General features: G+C 36.8%; 1 protein-coding gene across 1 annotated transcript in view; it reads left to right on the forward strand.

Annotated features, from left to right (window-relative positions):
* The window catches only part of SERPINI2 (serpin family I member 2), a 52,568-nt gene that overhangs the window by 18,716 nt on the left and 15,084 nt on the right, over positions 1 to 18,768 (forward strand). Inside the window, exons 2-6 of the mRNA XM_008710322.2 lie at positions 1,770 to 1,839; positions 3,604 to 3,858; positions 8,951 to 9,181; positions 10,544 to 10,738; positions 10,821 to 11,013. Of these exons, the coding sequence (XP_008708544.1) occupies positions 3,612 to 3,858; positions 8,951 to 9,181; positions 10,544 to 10,738; positions 10,821 to 11,013 (866 nt within the window). The 5' untranslated portion in view covers positions 1,770 to 1,839; positions 3,604 to 3,611. The remainder of the gene's footprint in view (positions 1 to 1,769; positions 1,840 to 3,603; positions 3,859 to 8,950; positions 9,182 to 10,543; positions 10,739 to 10,820; positions 11,014 to 18,768) is intronic.

The raw sequence follows: 18,768 nt of genomic DNA on the forward strand, positions 1-18,768 counted from the left end.
TAGCCATTCTTTTTTACTCCCCAAGAGACAGGAAAATGTACATTCCGCTTGAACTGCTCTAACATAAGGTCCTTACAGAACAACTTCATTAAATGATCTTACTAAGACAGAGTGTCTGTCTCGTCACTGGAAGGTAAAGTAATGGCCTGTTCGTGGGTAAATCACATTATGATCTGAGTAATATGGAGAAATAATAATTTGGTAGCCAAGGGTACTTGTGATGGATGTTTCCTGGTGTCACTACAGGGGTAGAAAAGCATTGATTGAATGACAGTCCTGGACATTCAGACTTATTATTTATGAATTGCACAGTAGAATAAGAAGAAAGATTGTGCTCTTGAGCTGCATAACTCTCCTTGGAAAATGATCTCTAATAGTGTTAAGTTAAAGCTGGAAATGAGTTTGCATATGTTAGAGCCAGTAATAGTATTATAACCCAAGATTTAGAAAACATTTAGAGATGCGTAGATGGGCAATTAAGAATTTTAGTGAATTAGGAGATTACGGCCCATAGCGACCATCGGGGCTGTCAGTGAGCTCTAACTATGTCTAGGACATTGAAAGAGGTTAACAGCGTTCTTGAAAAAGTTTTTCTAATGAATTCCTTTGAAAGGTATCTACATTCATTTTATTTCTTTTTCGTAAATTTATCAGAAATAACTACATTTAGCTATCAATAGGGAATATTTGTTTAAAGTAACTGGAACAGATTTTCCATTTTTCTGCTCAGACGTGGCTGATGAATAATACAATCTATTTAATATCTGATTGCCATCGAGGTGATTGATTGGAACTAGAATGAGATCAAAATCCATTCAATTATGCACCCATTTTTTAATAATGAACTGTTGGTAGAGAAAACCACGTAAAAGTTTAAAAGCATATATAAGTAACACCGATGTTTATTATCAAATTACCTGTTTAATAGTATTGTCTTCATATAATTTAGAAAATCAATAATCGTAATCTCGTCTTTGTGTTCAACATAGAGAGTGTATTTCTCAATATCCACTCTCTTTCCCAAGGATTAAAATGTAACCACAGGAAACTCCTGTGACAATTGTGTAATTTGATGAATTGTTGAGAACTCTGTAAATGCAGCAGCAATTTGTCTCTGCATTCTGGGCTTGATTTAGCTTTATCCTTTTCCTCATAGGCATTCTGAAATAGTTATGATGGCATACTCTGGTAATCTGAAGTGCGAGTCCTATGAGAAATAAAAAGAACTAATTATTAGCAAATTTACAAGCCCTGGTACATTCTTCCAAATTCTGTTTCTACTTACCATAAAAGAAGTGGAGTAATGGACGAAATAGTATAAGCTTAATGATTTTTTTAAAAAACGATTATGATTTGCTCTCTCAATTCTTGCCAGTTGCATCATTGATCATTAACCTGATCATGTTAGTCCTTTTATACAAATGTAGTGAACACCTGCTTTGTGTTTAGAGGAATTAATCATACAATGCTCAAGATAAATAAAGCTGGCCTTGACCGATCGGTATTTTATGTACTAAGGTTTCCCAGCAGGCACATTTCAGTTATTACAGTGAATAATTAGAAGTGAATTTGGGGTAAGTACCTTAAAATTAAATAGCTTTTGAATGAAGTACATATTCAGTAATATTGATTATGAGTGTTTAATAGAGTGGGGGAATGGCATTTCAATTCACTTTGATACAGATATTATTTTAATTTATCAAATTAACACATTACTTTTATTCTCCTTAAATGATGTCATTATAAATTTGATGGTCAAATTCTTATAGGACTACTCATCATGTTTAGTTCACCAGTACTTCATGCTTTCTAATGAAATAGGATCCAAAACCCAATGAGGTAAGTGAATTTTTAAGACCTTTTTTTTGTTGTGAACGTATAATTTATTAAGTGCCTAGAAATTTTTTGGGAGAATTGGATGCTCAAATAATGTAAATTTTAGCTATTAAGATTATTAATAATAATGAGAGGATACCCCTCAGATTCCACTATGAGGGAAAATTATATCCTTCATAATATTATTTATTATTATTCTGATACAAACCAAATACATAAAGATGTGCCTAATGAATTGCCACTTGATGACTTAAAAGTACTAATAACATTTTGACTACTTATATGTCTACAAACTGATATTTCTAATCAGACATCTTCTGAGATATTGAATATATTAGAAATTGATACACGGAAATTTATTTTACATATAAAACTTCTTTTATGCACTGGCTTCTCCTATTGTTTCATAGCCACTCACAACTTTATGTACTAATTTAATCCTCAATAAAACATTTGTTTGATAGTATACATTTATATTTGCAGTTTACCAAAACAATTGTGTTTTTTTAAACAATTTTTTATTGCATTTTGAGGTCTTTTTCCTTTGCAAATGGTATATCTAAACAAACAGGATTTAACTACAAACATTAGAAAGCAATTTGAAGTAGCTGGCTAATGACTCCATGTCTTAGTTTTAGAGACTATTTCACTGTTAGTAACCTTTATATGTTATAGTCACTCTTAATCCATTTATGGGTCATGATGACCCTCCTAATAGTCTGTAAAACACTTTAGAAATAGAGTTCTTCATTTTTTAAGGCTAACAATACATTGTTCTGGAGGCTTTCATCTCTACCCCAAATGAAGTTATTTCCTAGTAACCTATTAAACTAGGAGTTATTAAGGGTTACTAAAATGTATTTTTTGTAAGGTAAAATTAGTGTTACTAAAATTTGTAAGGATTTCAGAGTCAATATTTCATGAAGTCTGTGGTAATATTGCAAAACTCATTCTCCAGATGTAGTGAGATGGCTGAATTTCCTGCGCTTTTAGTGGCAAGCATTTTAATAGGATGTCATTAGTGTTGTGAATTGTCCAAAGTGTTCAATTAAATTGCTCTCTTATATGTGTTAATTTGTCAAATTATTCTTTGATTTTTTAAAAAGTTGCTTTCTTCTTTTGTTATTGTTGTACCAATTATACTTGATTGTAATTGTGTTTCTTTACAATTTTTCTGAGTTTGTTTCTCCTCACTTTGAAAAAAAGTACGAGGTGGATTTGGGGGTATTTCGCCCTCCAGAAGTGAGATTTTGTAAAGTGTGAAAATTCCTACTGCAAAGACTTTGCCAGATTACTCAAACTGATTTAGAATACATTAACTTTCTAATTGTAGGTTCAAAACCACACTAGAGTGTCTTCCTTTTCTATTCCATTTCTCTTTTGATCTACTAACCATTTTAGATTAGAGTGGACAGAGCATTCCCTTGATTAAGAGTTAGAGGTGACCCATTTAAAATCATGGGAAAAATAGGAAAAAGTATTATACAGCTACTTAGAGATAGTATTGTTTATTGATAGTGTTCCAGAATTACAATTTCTCCTTTGATTTTAGAGGCCTGCTTTATATTTTGGACCAGTTCGTGAAGGAATATAAAAATGCCATTAGCAAAGGGCTTATTTCTCCCAATAGATGTTGCTTTGTCTGAAACCTGGCATGAGAATCTTCTTACAATAGTCTGTTCTAATAGGTAGAAATCTTTCTGTTGGAACTTACTATGGTAAACTCTGATTATTTTGAAAAATAACAAATTTTGAATTAATGTGCAGAGGTCAAAATGGATAAGATCTTGTTGTGGAGTCTCCTATTGATTTTTTCTGGAAGTCAAGCCTCAAGACCATTGGCTCAGAGAAATATCGAATTTGCAGTGGATCTTTATCAAGCTATTTGTTTATCTCATAAGAACAACATTATATTTTCCCCCCTTGGAACAACGTTGGGTCTTGGGATGGTGCAACTGGGAGCAAAAGGAAAAGCGCAACAGCAGATAAGACAAACGTTAAAACTTCAAGAAACTTCAGCTGGTGAGATTCTTACATATGCTTGTTTATGCTGGATAAGATCTGGCCAAATTTATTTTGCAAATTAGAGAGAAGCTCAGTGTCTCAGAATTTAAATACATGGAAAATATTATCAAAAGCATAAACTTAAAATAAAATGGAGAATTTTAAATAATATTCATTTTAACTGTTTTCTAATGAAAATGTTACAAAAGAATGTATTATTTTTAATATAGATATTTTTGTACAGATATAAAACTGTGAGTATGCCAGTATGTTTTCCCCTGGCCTGTTTTAGCCAGTTTTAATTGATTTTACGTTGTGTGTGCATGAGTGTGTGTATGTTTGTTTGTTAGTTTGTTTATTCTTCCACTCTCACTATGTTGTGATCATATTCTCATATCAGCTTCAGAATATAGTTCTTCCTTGTTGCATTTTATTGCCTCTTGTGGAAATACTTAACCTCTCTTTAGTAGGCTGTTTCCAGTATTTCTCTTACAAAAATGCTGCCGTGAGCCTCCTCACCCAGAAGTCTTTGTGTGCATCTCTCATTATTTTATTAGCTTTCTAAAATTAGCCTTCTAATTAAAATTTAAATTTTTCAACTAATTGAGACCAAGAAAAAGCGGTAATGTATACATACATTTTAAAAGCTTGTTTGGTTAATAGGTTTTAAAGAAAATCTTTTTTAAAAAGCACTTGTATAACCTATCTGAGGCCTTTTTGTGTATGAAGGGTTGTTGTCTTGGAGTTGCCCAAAGGCCTATCTGAGATACTGTGTAGAAGCTTTAGTGCTGGCATCCTGTTTGAAAGGGTAGTTTTTGGGGCACCTAGGTGGCTCATTCAGTTAAGCGCCTGCCTTCGGCTCAGGTCATGATCTCGGGGTCCTGGGATCGGCCCTGCGTTGGCCCCCACATCAGGCTCAGTGTTCAGCAGCGAGTCTGCTTGTCCCTCTGCCCCTCCCCTCCTTGGTGCTCTCTCTCTCTCTCTCTCAAGTAGATAAATAAAATCTTTAAAAGGAAAGAAAGAAAAAGAAAGGGTAGTTGTCCATCTCTCTGGCTCAACCATGTTCTCAATTTCCATAATGATTTTAATTTTAAACTTTTACATCACTCTCAGGTAATATGTCCTAACCATCAGCAGAAATTTCCAGATTTTCGATGTGGAAGTTTAATCACTATAACTAACTTCAGTATGTTTGCCTCAGAACAGAGTAATTATATTTAGGGATTTGTTTTTCTTTTTCAGAAGGTCTTATTTGCTTTGTCTTAAATAAAGGCAATTTTATGTAGAAAACAAGTTAGTGACGGTGAAGTTAATTGCAAGAATTTTCCTTTGTGAATAATGTAAAATGAAGCCACTATGTACCAGATTTAGTCTTGACTGTCTATATTAATTTCAGCAAATCCCACTACACAGTCCCAGAAACATTTAAATCACACAATACTGCTTTGAAAAGTAATAGAGCATTTATAAAGATATGTAAAATTGATTCTATGATAAATTAGCAAAATTAGAGCCTCCGAAATCTAAATTACTCTACATGGATATATCTTGTAGAGAAACACAGAAATCTTAACAACTCTGGATTGTGAATGTAATGCTAATCACAGTAATAATGAGGATGACACTATCAATCATACACACACACACACACACACACACATACACATATGGCGTAGCAGTCCCTGTTTCTGTGCTTGGTGTCCACTATCTCACTTAATCTTCACAGTTACTCTGTGAGGTAGACATAACCCTGCTGCTTAGATAAGGATATGGAGGCAAAGAAAGGTTCAGCAAATTGTCCAGAATGAATTTCAAAAATGGTTCAGTCAGAGTTATAGATCATAAGGACAATATATTATGTTTTCCTCGGGAGAATATATATATATAGACAACTAAACATTAGTATGTTAACACATGTAACAAAATCTACCAAAGCAGCTTTCTATTATGCTTTGTTAAGGGAGAGAGAGAAGGGCACAGATGGAAGATCATTGCAAAAGGAAAAGGAAGACAAGCCAAAGAGAGAGAAAATATGAAAAATAAACTCTGGAAAATAAAAAAGAGGAGGGAATTAAGGAATAAAGAACAGGGAGACAGAGATAAGTTAGGGAACAGAGTGGAAGAGGGCAAGGAAATGGAGAAAAGGCCCAGAGGGTCTGGAGAAAGAAGAGCAAAATGGTGTTAAGGGGGATAAACGGTATGACTCGTCAGGAGGTGGTGCCTGGTAGGGCCATATTGGAACACAAGACAAAAGGAAAATCACTAGAGATGATCCTGTCTGTCTTTAACAATTTTTATTTTGTTCCTCATAGATTTCTTTGCATTAAAATTGATTTTTAAAAAAATGTATTACAGTAAAATATTATCTTGATTATGGAGTTCGTTGGCATCTCCTTAAATTTTATGCCCAAAGTAAGTGTCTCATTGACTCATCTTAGTCCTGGCCCTGCTTTCCATTCCCAATGATTATCCAAGGTGCTATCGGTTCAATTAGTCCGTATTTTACGTTTCCTGCTATCAGGTTGTTTTATGTGAACACCTGCCTTGTTCCACAGATGGGCATACAGCAACTGGGATCCTATCCCCACAGGGCTCTCGGTGTCCTCAGTACTTCTTCCCCCCACTGTCAAAACATCTGCTCAGAATTTATATTATCCAGTCTACTGAGCATCTGATAATGCTCCATTTTTGCTTTGGCTCTAATATGCTGTTTACTAATCAAAGACTAACGGAGATGCTTCCTTATTCCAAGAGTGTTGCGGAAAGACAACTAGCCATGAATTCCAATCCTAGCTCTGCAACCAAATAACCTTACGATATGGCACCTCTCAAGTTATTGTATCTGTCTGGATTTTAGATTCCTCACTATCAAAAGAGGAGTTTGAATAAGTGATTTATATGGATATTTCAGCTTAAATAATCTATAATCCTGTGACTGCCTTTGTTTTCATCTTTGGATCTCTCACATTTCACATACAATTGGCCTTTGGGCCTTAATTGCAGGAGAAGTAAACATGTACTGAATTTTGGAACATTTTCTGGAGGTCTAGTACAATCAAACCAAAAGTTATGTTCACCCCATGACCTGCAGGTTTTCTATGGCTCTGTTTTAGGAAATGAAATAAATTTATTCTCATAGCTTATTAGGAGCCATGTATACATACTCTTTTTGATCTGTGCTAAAAGAGGTTATTAATCTGTAAATTAAATCAAATTTATAAGGCAGATAACTTTATATTCTCCTCCAAACTTGTGCTACTTGATGACATTTTTCATTGACTTCTGAGTCCAGTGATTTATCAAAGGGCAACTGACTGTTTGTCACACAGTCTTAGACCTTAAGTACTTGACATAAATCTATTTGCTCTGACGAATGAGTTGGAACTATTTTTCTCCCCCTTTCCTTTTTCTCCCCCATTCCTTTAAAGATGCTCATAAATTATAAATTTCTGAAGATTAGTTTCAAATTCTGCCTCTTCGTTTCTGACCTTATTTAATTCTTTTGAAAACACTCACATGCCTTCCCTCAGAAAGTCTCCTCGTAGCCTCCCATTTATTGAGATATTTCCCTCAGCTTCAAATAGCAAATGATTGCCTCTAAAATCATTACAGACACAAGTAATATAGACTAACCTTCTTCCCCTCCTTATGTAAGAATTCTAAGATTGTAAAGACTTACTGAAATTCTTCAAATCCACCCATAGGGCAGTAAGTTCTTATGGCTAAGATTGTTTATGTCTATATCTATATCCCCAAGAATGGAGAATCATGGAGTTTGAAATATAGTGAAACATACTTGCCAGAGCCTCTGGTATGGTTATGTGGGTTGTACCTGCACAAGAGCAGGGAGGACAAGGAGACAAGTGGGGACTGAAATATAGGCTCCACTCAGCTGGACCAGATATGAGGCCATGGGGCTGTAGCCCTCCCCCTCCCCCACCAGTGAGGGAACCTATTCTTATTTGCACAAAGATGCCTATAGCTGCTAGCTCTCCGATAAAGTGTACACACACACATACACACGCACGTGTGCATTTACACACACGCACACACAGATGCCTTATTTCCAATGGACAACTCAAGGCCAGTTCTCACTAAAAGTTTTCTCTCTTTATTCAGTGGATATCTTCTAATGACGAACCATGTATGTTTTCTTCAATAGAGATTCATTGAATATACTCAACTTGTAAGTTATGAAAGTGGTATCTTTAGTATTTAGCCCAAAATATACCAACGGCCCTGAAAGAAGCTTTGATTTGAAATACAGTTCCTAGACTTAATGATTGAGTCCCAGGATTAAGACAGAAAGGAATGCAAAGCATCAATACCTTTGGTCACGGGTAGGAGGCCCCTGAACAAGGATCAAAGCTGAATTCTCTCCTAGGCACATATAGCTTCCCAACAGCAGTGTGGTCAGAATGAGCCGACAATAAATAATAGGCCAACAGTGATTCTTAGCTGACTCTGGTGGCCTCATTTGGCTAGTGCAATAGTTGGAATGGTTAAAGATCTTTATTGTTGATGTAGACAGCCAAAGTATATACATTCATGAACCTGAAAAAATAGGCAATTCTGATTCTTGCACATCTCTAGAGCTGATTATAGGGGTTACCTCATAAATTTTAAAACTTGGACAGGTGCCATCGCTCACAAGAGAGCAATTCTTAAGCCGAAATAAAAGCAGTATTGAAAAGGAATTGCTCAGCACTGTCATCCCTCCATCAGTATTCATTAGTATTCTCCGTCCATAAATATCGCATGTTATGCACACAATGAGGTTCTAAAGATAAATTTCCAACAAGTAAGAATGGGCTAAATTTGACTATAAAAAAGGAATTTCCTTCAGCCTGTTTAAATGCACATTCCTGTTTTTGACAAATTTCAAATTTACACGGACATTCTTTCTTCCTATATAAGAACTGAGTTCTTTATAAAATGCATATTCTATGAAGATAAATGCTTAAAATATTTATACTAACTCAGAAAGGACCGTTAGTTATACCTAAGGGTGCAAAAAATGGTGATATGAATCAGCGCTTAGAAGGAAAGCTGGAAAGCTGTTGTTTTTATGTTGTTCAATATGTCAGTATACATTATAATTATTTTTTAGGAGAAGAATTTTCTGTGCTGAAGTCATTTTTCTCTGCCATCTCAGAGAAAAAGCAAGAATTTACATTTAATCTTGCCAATGCCCTCTACCTTCAAGAAGGATTCACTGTGAAAGAACAGTATCTCCATAGCAACAAGGAATTTTTTCAGAGTGCCATAAAACTGGTGGATTTTCAGGATGCAAAGACTTCTGCAGAGACAATAAGTACCTGGGTAGAAAGCAAAACAGATGGTAAAGTTTCCCATTTTCATAAACTCATTATTTGCCATTGTATTCACGGTTTTTAATATCCTAAAGAATGGTTGATATTTTCCTACTAAATTATGGCTCAGAGGGATTTCCCATTTTGCTTCCGTGTTATTCAAATTAATACTAAATTGTAAAACTGAGATAGACCATAAGCTCCTTTGAAAAGCATACAGATTTTTTGAGAGACACATATTCATAGAATTTTTAATGGAAAACCTTTAATAATAATTTTTGTTTAAGCATAGGTTTTTAATCTATGGCAGCAGAAACAATATCTTGGGCCAGGTAAAAATTAAATCTGTCAACCTCAAGTGCCTTCTTTCCCACATATTACTGTAAATAATTAACACATCTTAGTTGGATGGGTTAATGTTTAATAAGAAATGTTGATAGTCCCATCATAAGCATGATAATCTAAACTTTAATTTCAATACAAGCTAGCCAAAATTCCTCAGGGGCCAAGGAGTGATACAGTAGAAAGAACACAAGCTTAAAGTCATTCAGATCTGAACTCAAGTCCTACCCAGTTCTAAGCTATGCCCTACCTAAAATGAGGATACTATTAAAACATTTCAGGATTATTGGAATGTGGGTGAAATAACCAACATATATCAGGTCCTCGTTTAACAGTAGTTTGTTTCTTTGTTCATTCATTCTGCTATAAAAAATTATGATGGCATAAGTGGCTATCATATTCTTTTTAGGAAGCCTCATACAGGGAGGTGTAGTTGAGAATATAAGATGGGTGTTTTGAGCAGTGTTCACAGGAAAGTATCGTTAACAGGACACATCATGAACATCCCTAGACAGCTTCATGGCACTCAGTCATGATTTATCTCTTAACTGGAATAGCCAGTGGACATAGAAATAGCAGTCTGGTTGTTTAGAAGAAGAAAATCGTGCTAGCAACTCCATTCTTGTCCCTTGCCCAGTGGTCAGTGGCATTAGCCATGGGAGTAGAAGGTTTGAGCGTACCATTAATTTATTAATTCTGATTGACCTGCTGGAGAAACTTGAAATAAAGTTTGAAAAACATCAGTAAAGATGCAGGAAGAGATATTCAGTTTTTGTTCTTCCTGGTTGAAAAACAATTTACACAAATGATCTGGCTGAAGAGAGTCCATTAGTAGGTCTGTCCAGATTTGCCGCAGACAGTCTTGTATCTCCTGTTTCTTAGTGAGATCTGTTTGTACCTGTTTCTAGGTGAAATGTTTAGTAGTGCTCCTCTTTACTCTCAGAGTTGCCATAAAGTACTCTGTTTGTAATTGATCTGCAAAAGAAATTTTTGTCCCACTGAACCACTATTGCATATCTCTTCCTGCTTCCTCTCCACCGGCATCACAGGGAAAATTAAAGACATGTTTTCAGGGGAAGACTTTGGTCCTCTGACTCGGCTTATCCTGGTGAATGCTGTTTATTTCAAGGGCGATTGGAAGCAGAAATTCACAAAAGAGAATACACAGTTGATGAATTTTACTAAGAAAGATGGTGCAGCAGTCAAAATCCCGATGATGAAGGCTCTTGTGAGAACAAAATACGGTAATATGAAAAATCACCCTCCAAAGCATGATTTGGGGAATTGCCAAGGATATTTATTTAATATTTTCTTTCTCTGTTCCAGGTTATTTTTCTGAATCCTCCATGAACTACCAGGTTTTGGAATTACCTTATAAAGGTGATGAGTTTAGTTTAATCGTCGTACTTCCTGCAGAAGATGTGAACATAGAAGAAATGGAAAAGCGAATTACTGCTCATCAAATCCTGAAATGGTTCTCCGAGATGCAAGAAGAGGAAGTGGAAGTAAGCCTCCCTAGGTTGGTAATGTCATTTTATTATTTGGTTCTTATGTTTTCACTTATGGAGGCATTTGAATAGCGGGCTGAAAGATAACAGATACTTGAAAAGGCTATTGATGGGAAGAAAAATGCATTTGGAAGTGTAGCTCCACTTTATGGATACAACGGCAAGTCCGAATATTGCCAGCAATGCTTTGCCATGAGGAGAACTGAATTTAAGGTCTCAATATTCTCTGAGATGGATGAAGAAATGTAAGTCTGCAAGCTAGAATGTTGAGATGAGAAGAAATTTTTTTCTTTTTATTATACAAACTTATCTTTCTCTAATTTTTTTCATAAATGGAATTTTAGGTATCTATCTTCTGTTACATTTCAGGAAAATAACCCCGCCCCCAACACTGAAGCTACCAGATAATTAAAAGATATGCTAAATCAACTTTGACAGCTGGTGCTCTAATAGTCATTGAATGACGAGTAGGGAGTCCTACGGCCGGGTTTAGATGGTTGATACAGAATGGAAACTGCAAAGGCTTATCTCAGGAAACAATGATCGTAGACATTAATTTCTTAATATCATACTTCTGGCAGACAGGAGAAACTTCAGAGTAAGTTGTGCCCATGTAACTCAATTCACACTCTGCCTCAACTTTTTTAAAGAAGCAGATGTTTAATTGATGATATTCTTTTTCATTTCTAAATTTTCCTGCAAACTCATGAAAGCCTGTGTGGTTTGTACACCCCTCTTCCAGCCCTTTTGTCACTTAAATCCCTTGGTTTTTTCTTCCTTTTCCACTTAGCTGGGATCTAGTCAGTCATTTCAATCATATTCCCACTAAGTATCTTTAATGCTTTTTGTTACTTGGTCTTCATCTTGCTTTAAGTTCTCCCTAATCGTCCTCAACTCCCAGTCTACTCATAAAGCCACTCCTGTTCCCCAGCTATTGAGTTTCCTAAGCAAAAACCAGAAAGCAGTCCCTTCTGGCCTCACTGAGGCTGGAGGTGGGGACTCATTTTTCTTCAACTTTCTTTTTGAATACTCACACACACCACACAGAAACTTGACTTCTATTCCCTAAGTGCTACTTTCAGTGGATTTCTCTTACTCTCAACATGTGTCTCAACTTCCTGTTCCTTAAAGAACACACATCATTAAGCAAACCTGCCTCTACCCTTCACCTCAAAATTTGTATACATCTTTGAAGATCTTCTTTTCTTTTACCTTCCTTGATATCCTGGAGAATGAGGTATCCTATGCCTTTCTCACCCTAACTCTAGGTTCCTGATTCTAATACTATTGACCATCCCCCTCTTGAAAATCTTGCATTCTTTAACCCCTGGAGCACTACTCGCTTCTGTTTATTTTTCTCTCCTCTGTAAAATTTTCCTGCTCCCTGACTTACATTTTTTTTTCTTTCTGTTCCCAACTAATGTTTACTAGAATTTCATCTTCAAAATTTTCTTCTTCTTACTCTCTTTTATTTGTCCCTTGTTCTTCATGTCTCTAAAATCTGAATCTCTGCCCCAAACTCTCTCCCAATTTCCCAGCATCTGTATATCTCTACCTGGATGTTTTTCAGTCTTTTAAAAAGTATTTTTCTTTTTCTTTCTTTCTTTCTTTTTTTTTTTTTCTCCTACTACATGTGGAACATTGGAGATAAAATGATGTAACAGATAGTTTATCTTCTAATAACAGAAATATCAATTTGGGGATTGATAGTTTATTTTCAAAATTTCTCTCTTTTTCTTTTGGAAAGATCACTATTTGGGGTCAAAAACACTGAGTTTGAAAATTGTTCGTGCCATGTATTGTCAGTGGGGTCTTAGGAGAGTCACTTGACTGTCCTGAGTTATGGTTTATTAGTATAATATTGGAATAGTGATACTTGTAGCCAAGGTAGCCCTGGCATCATCGGCCCAGTTAACCAGTGCCTAGATAATATTGCAGAAGTCCCAAACTCAACTGGCAACAGGAAATACAGACTTTTGCCAGAACTCCCTTCTCCAACATTTTAGGAATCCCTGCAAGAATGCAGCGCAGCCCTCAGATCCATCCAGGCTTCTGCAGTCTGGACAGCTTTTCCAAACTGTTTGGTCTTATCAGCTTCTCCAAACTCTGGCCACACCACACTTCTCACACAACTTCTCTCACAGTTTGGACACAGACTTCTCTTTTAATTCCTCCAAGAAAAACAGTTATGGGTTGAATTCTGTCCCTCCTGATTCATATGTTGAAGTCCTAACCCCTCACTACCCCAAAATGTGACCTTTTCTGGAGACAGAGTCTTTACAGAGGTAATCAAATTGAAGTGAAGGCATTAGGGTGGGCCCTTACCCAGCACAGCTGGAGTCCTTATACATAGCAGAAAGTTGGATACAGAGATAGACACAGCAGAAAGACTAAGTGAAGAGACAGAGGGAGAACATGGCCATCTACAAGCCAAGGAGAGGGGCCTGGAATGCACCTCTTTTTTTTTTTTTTTAAGATTTTATTTATTTATTCAACAGAGAGAGAGACAGCCAGCGAGAGAGGGAACACAAGCAGGGGGAGTGGGAGAGGAAGAAGCAGGCTCAAAGCAGAAGAGTCTGATGTGGGGTTCGATCCCATAACGCCGGGATCACGCCCTGAGCCGAAGGCAGACGCTTAACCGCTGTGCCACCCAGGCACCCCTGGAATGCACCTCTTAGTCCTCAGAAGAACCAATGCTACCCACATCTTAATTTTTAGACCTCTAGCATCTGCAACTGTGAGACAATAAATTTCTGTTTTTTAAGCCACCTAGTTTGCGGTAATTTGTTGAGGTAGCCCTTGGCAAGCTAACAGGAGTAAGAACAACTCCAGTGTTAAACCAAATTTTACTGAAAGCTTTATGTTAATAAAAGGAGCCTATAAGGTGGAAAGTCACTTAAAAACCATGTGCCAGGGATGAGTGTTCCTGGAGTTTAGGCCATTTCTTGAAACCAGGGAGTCTTCTCCTGTCCGTTGCTGTCCTGGTGCCAGAACCCACCGTCACCCAAAGTCTTTTCTGTCTCCTTCCTACCCAGCATCCAGAGTCCTCCAACTTTTCCCAGCACAGAAAGAAGGTAACACACGTTTTTCTCCCATGGCCCTTAAGGCCATATTCCCAGTCATGATAAGAATCTATAGCAGCAGATTTTGACCCTCAGTAGAAACAGTTTCATATCATCTAGAATAGATTATACCCTCATCATTTCAAACTTCATTATCTCCATCCCACTGGTTCCATTTGCATAATGAAAAATTCATTGTGTTGCTTTTCCCAAACAAATGAACACTGTCTTAAAGGTGAATTTGAATCTTGGTGATATGAAAATAGAAATATTGGGGCGCCTGGGTGGCACAGCGGTTAAGCGTCTGCTTTTGGCTCAGGGCATGATCCCGGCGTTATGGGACCGAGCCCCACTTCAGGCTCTTCCGCTATGAGCCTGCTTCTTCCTCTCCCACTCCCCCTGCTTGTGTTCCCTCTCTTGCTGGCTGTCTCTATCTCTGTCGAATAAATAAAATCTTTAAAAAAAAAAAAAGAAAGAAAATAGAAATATTAATTGGCAGTTGTACTCCCTTTTCTCAAACAAATTCCAGGCACCAAAGATTTTTTTAAAGTTTGGTGGCCATTTCAATTACGGTACTTCATTACACACTTATATTCATAGCACAAAATCTACCAAATAGAAGGTGCTAAAAAAGTGATGGCTATTTTTCTTTCAAAAGTAATGGCTATTTTTCTTTCTCTGCTAAGATCACTGCCCAGGGAGCCTGGGTGGATCAGTCGGTTAAGTGTCTGCCTTCAGCTCAGGTCATGATCCCAGGGACCTGGAACCGAGTCCCACGTTCTGGCTCCCTGCTCAGCGGAGAGTCTGCTTCTCCCTCTGCCCCTCCCTTCTGCTCATGCTCTCCTCTCGTTCACTCTCTCTCTCACTCAAAATAAATAAATAAATAAATAAATTCATTAAAAAAAATCTTTAAGATCACTGCCCAGCCAATCCCAAAGTAGAAAGTCTTCGCTGACTTCTCAGTCTCGCTCCTGCTTATCCCCTCTGTCTGGCAGGCCCTTCCTTCTCTGTGGTGTCTAACCAGTAAACTCTCATTCACCCTTCAAGTCCCCTCGCAATTAACTTGCCAGTGTACTTTTCCCCAACATACTCAGAATCAACCATTCCTTATCTTTAGTTCTAGAACACTTTATACAGATTTACATTATGGCTCTTATTACATTACATTTCCATCTCTTGATCACATTTTTGTCCATCCTACTAAGATGTGAGCTCTGGAACAGGGGGTTATGTCTTCTTCATTTTGGTTTCCATAATCCCTAGGACATTTTATGGCACATTGTATGTGCTAAATGAATACTGTTGAATTAAATTACATAAATATTTCCAAAGAAAACAATTCTATGTTGTTTCCCTTTACCTAATTTTAGATACCTAAAAATCAGAATTCAACTTCCCGGTTACATTTTACTTTACCCCCTGTGAGGATCCTGATGAAACTTTCCCATACACGCAACATAACGAAAGATAAGACATCAACCATTTTCTTGGAAACCTCTCTAGAGAAATAAAAATGAGATTTTTAAATTCACAAGACTGAAAATTTTGTTATCAATTATTCAATCACATTAACACAATATTACATTTAAAATGTATTCACTTTTCACAAGAGGATGAGCCTTCAAATTTATTAAAAGAATGATTTGCTTATGTGTTAAGTTCACAAGCAATTTTAGTCCACCAGGACACATTTATTGAATTCAGTTTCCGGAACAGTAAGATCATGGATTGAAAATTCCGAAGTACATTTCCCCCTAAACAAATAATTTCCTTACAACAGAAAAATACCCATTTAAAATCTTAGTTCATTTATATCGGAAACCGGGGATGTACTGTATGGTGACTAACATAATATAATAAAAATCATTTAAAAAAATAATAAAAAAAAATAAAATCTTTGTTCAATACATAGAAGGAAAACTATACAGGCTGAGTAAATACTTTGGAGTGGACTGACAATTTTCGGTTTTATTACTCAATACTGTGGTTCTCTCATATCTGGGTAAATGCATTAGGCTTTCAAAATGATAACTAAAGATTTTGGTAAAACCAAACAGTTTAATCAGCTGTGTTAGTTTCCTAGGGCTTAAAACAACAGAGATTCGTTCTCACAATGCTGGAGGCTAGAAGTCCAAAAGCGAGGTGTCAGCAGGGCCATTCTCTCCGACCTGTGTGGAATCTTTCCTTGCCTCTCCTCAGCTTTCTGGTGGTGACCCATCATCTTTGGTGTTCCTCTGCTCGTGGACGCACCGCTTCAGTCTTTGCCTCTGTTGTCATGCGACCATCTCTTCACACAGCGTTCTCCTTTCTTATGAGGACACCAATCATATTGGTTTAAGGGCCCTCTCTATTCCAGTATGACCTTGGCCTAACTAATTACATCGGCAATGACCCTATTTCCAAATAAGGTCACATTATGAGGTACTGAGAGATAGGGATTTAACATATGAATTTGGGGAGCAAGGGGCACAATTCATTCTGTAACACCAGCTATACTAAATTCTGTTACTGTAAAACAAAATAAAAGCCTCTTTGGTAGCAAAATTTAGTGCATGCCAAAGAGAGAAAAATTAATCGTAAGAATGCTTCTATATTAGTAACACTAGGAAGGAACATGTGAGTGACTATTTAGATTATGGTGACTGTTTAAGAAACATTTCTTCTTTCCCTTTGATGTAGGACTAGTTTAGAATCAAGACCAATAAGATATAGTCTAAAAATACTAGAGTGCTTTCTAGTGTTTATTATTTATAACATGGGCATTACCCGTAGCTAAAATAACCATGTTACTTTGTGTAAATGTAATATGGGATCCTACAAACATCTAGTGTCAAAATTCTTCAGGTTGAAGAGTCTGACACACACTTTCTATATATCATATCTTCTCTATATAAGAAACTCTCTGAGAACATGTTTTTATGATTATGTGTATGGGCAGAAGTGGTTATTTAACACATGCTAATAAGATAAATATAGAAGTAACTTTCATTCATATACCATTTTAACTTTGTAAAGCATTTCATTTAAAGTATTTTAATACGAGATGTTGTGGTTCTACAGTCTGACTTGGTTACATCTTGCATTTCACAGAGAAGGAAACTGAGTCACTCAAAAAGTGAATTGATCAACATTCAACTAAGTGTTGGGAGACAGAATTAGTTTCATGTCTACTGTCTTACAGCTTTATGCTCTTATTGGTTTGCTACTTCCTAGAAATTTTATCTCCCATTCAAAAGCACAGATCGATTGGGATCCCACTATGGACAAGGAACTGAAACAGATGCATAGTGATAGACATGCGCCCTACTGATAAGATGGTTACCACCTGGATGGAGTACTGCAAGATTTGCACAAGAAATTTATTAACAATATACAGCAGTAGACAGTAAATATTAAAAGAAAGTTACAATCAGTAAGCACTAGAAGTTTCGTGAAAAAAACAGAGAGGACAGGGAGCACCAGAAACTGGAATTGTAAACAAAGGCTTTATGGGAAAGGAAGAACTTGAACTGGGCTTTAAAGGAATCTAGAGGGTGAAGTCCCATATAGAAAGGTGAATTGCTGAAAATTTCCAAGGAGGATAGTGGAATGATAAAGGCAATGTTTTGGAGAGATAAATTTGGTAGTCACAATGCCTCTGTTCATGATGGGTAACTTGTCTGAACCCTTTCCTCACTTCCTACCACCATCCCCATGTTTCCAGATAACTTCTCTTGGTCCTTAAAACCAAATTTGGGTTTTAGAAAGCTTTTCTGATCTTTCCATTCAAGATAACACAACACCTGGGGTGCCTGTGTGGCTCAGTCGGTTAAGCAGCTGCCTTCGGCTCAGGTCATGATCCTAGGGTCCTGGGAAAAAGCTCCGAGTTTGAGTTCGGCTCCCTGCTCAGCAGGAAGTCTGCTTCTCCCTCTCCTTCTGACTCACCCCTCCCCGCTGCTTGTGCTCTCACTCTCACTCTCTCTCGCTCTCTCTCTTACAAATGCATAAATAAAAAATCTTTTAAAAAAAGAAAAGCTTCCCTTTTCCCTGCTGGGAAAACTTCTCCTTGCACCTCCTGTTTATTTCTGCATAACAGTTAATTAACATTATTATTTACTCTTCCTCAATGGAAAATAAACTTCTTGAGGTCAGGGCTAAGCATATTTCCTTTCTGTGACCCCAGCACAAAGCATGAATCTGAAAAATGGTAGTTGTTCACTGAACGTTTGTTGCTCTAATCTGAAGAGTTGTGATGTTCAAGACGTGGGAAAGACTGAAGCCCAAAAGATCAGTTAAAAAACCACTGCAGAAATCTGGCACAAAGTAGGGAGTGTTTAAAGGGAACAGGCTCACTGGGAATAGTAAGGAATTGGTGAAATAGAAAGACATTTATTGGAGTATTGACTAACGAGATACGGGTTACAAAAAAAATAGATTGTTTGGAGGTTCTAAATTTGACTTACTAGGAAAATGAGAAGACTGTGATTTCATATTCTTTTGCGGCAGTCCTTAGCTGGGCACCTTCGACTTCTAGAGAGTTCTGTGGTAGACTCCAGAGAGTCCTTAAAGCCCTTGAAACTATTAGCAAGTTGATATATGTAAGATCTTATATGTATTTTCCTTGGGAGAGGCCTCGTAGTGGTCAATGAATTTTCAGTGGTCTGGGTCTTTAAATTTGTTAAATACTACAGTTCTATTCAAAAGTATAGTAATAACTAAACAATA

This window comes from Ursus maritimus, unplaced genomic scaffold, assembly GCF_017311325.1.
Source record: "Ursus maritimus isolate PB19 unplaced genomic scaffold, ASM1731132v1 scaffold_4, whole genome shotgun sequence".
In the NCBI taxonomy this organism is placed as follows: domain Eukaryota; kingdom Metazoa; phylum Chordata; class Mammalia; order Carnivora; family Ursidae; genus Ursus; species Ursus maritimus.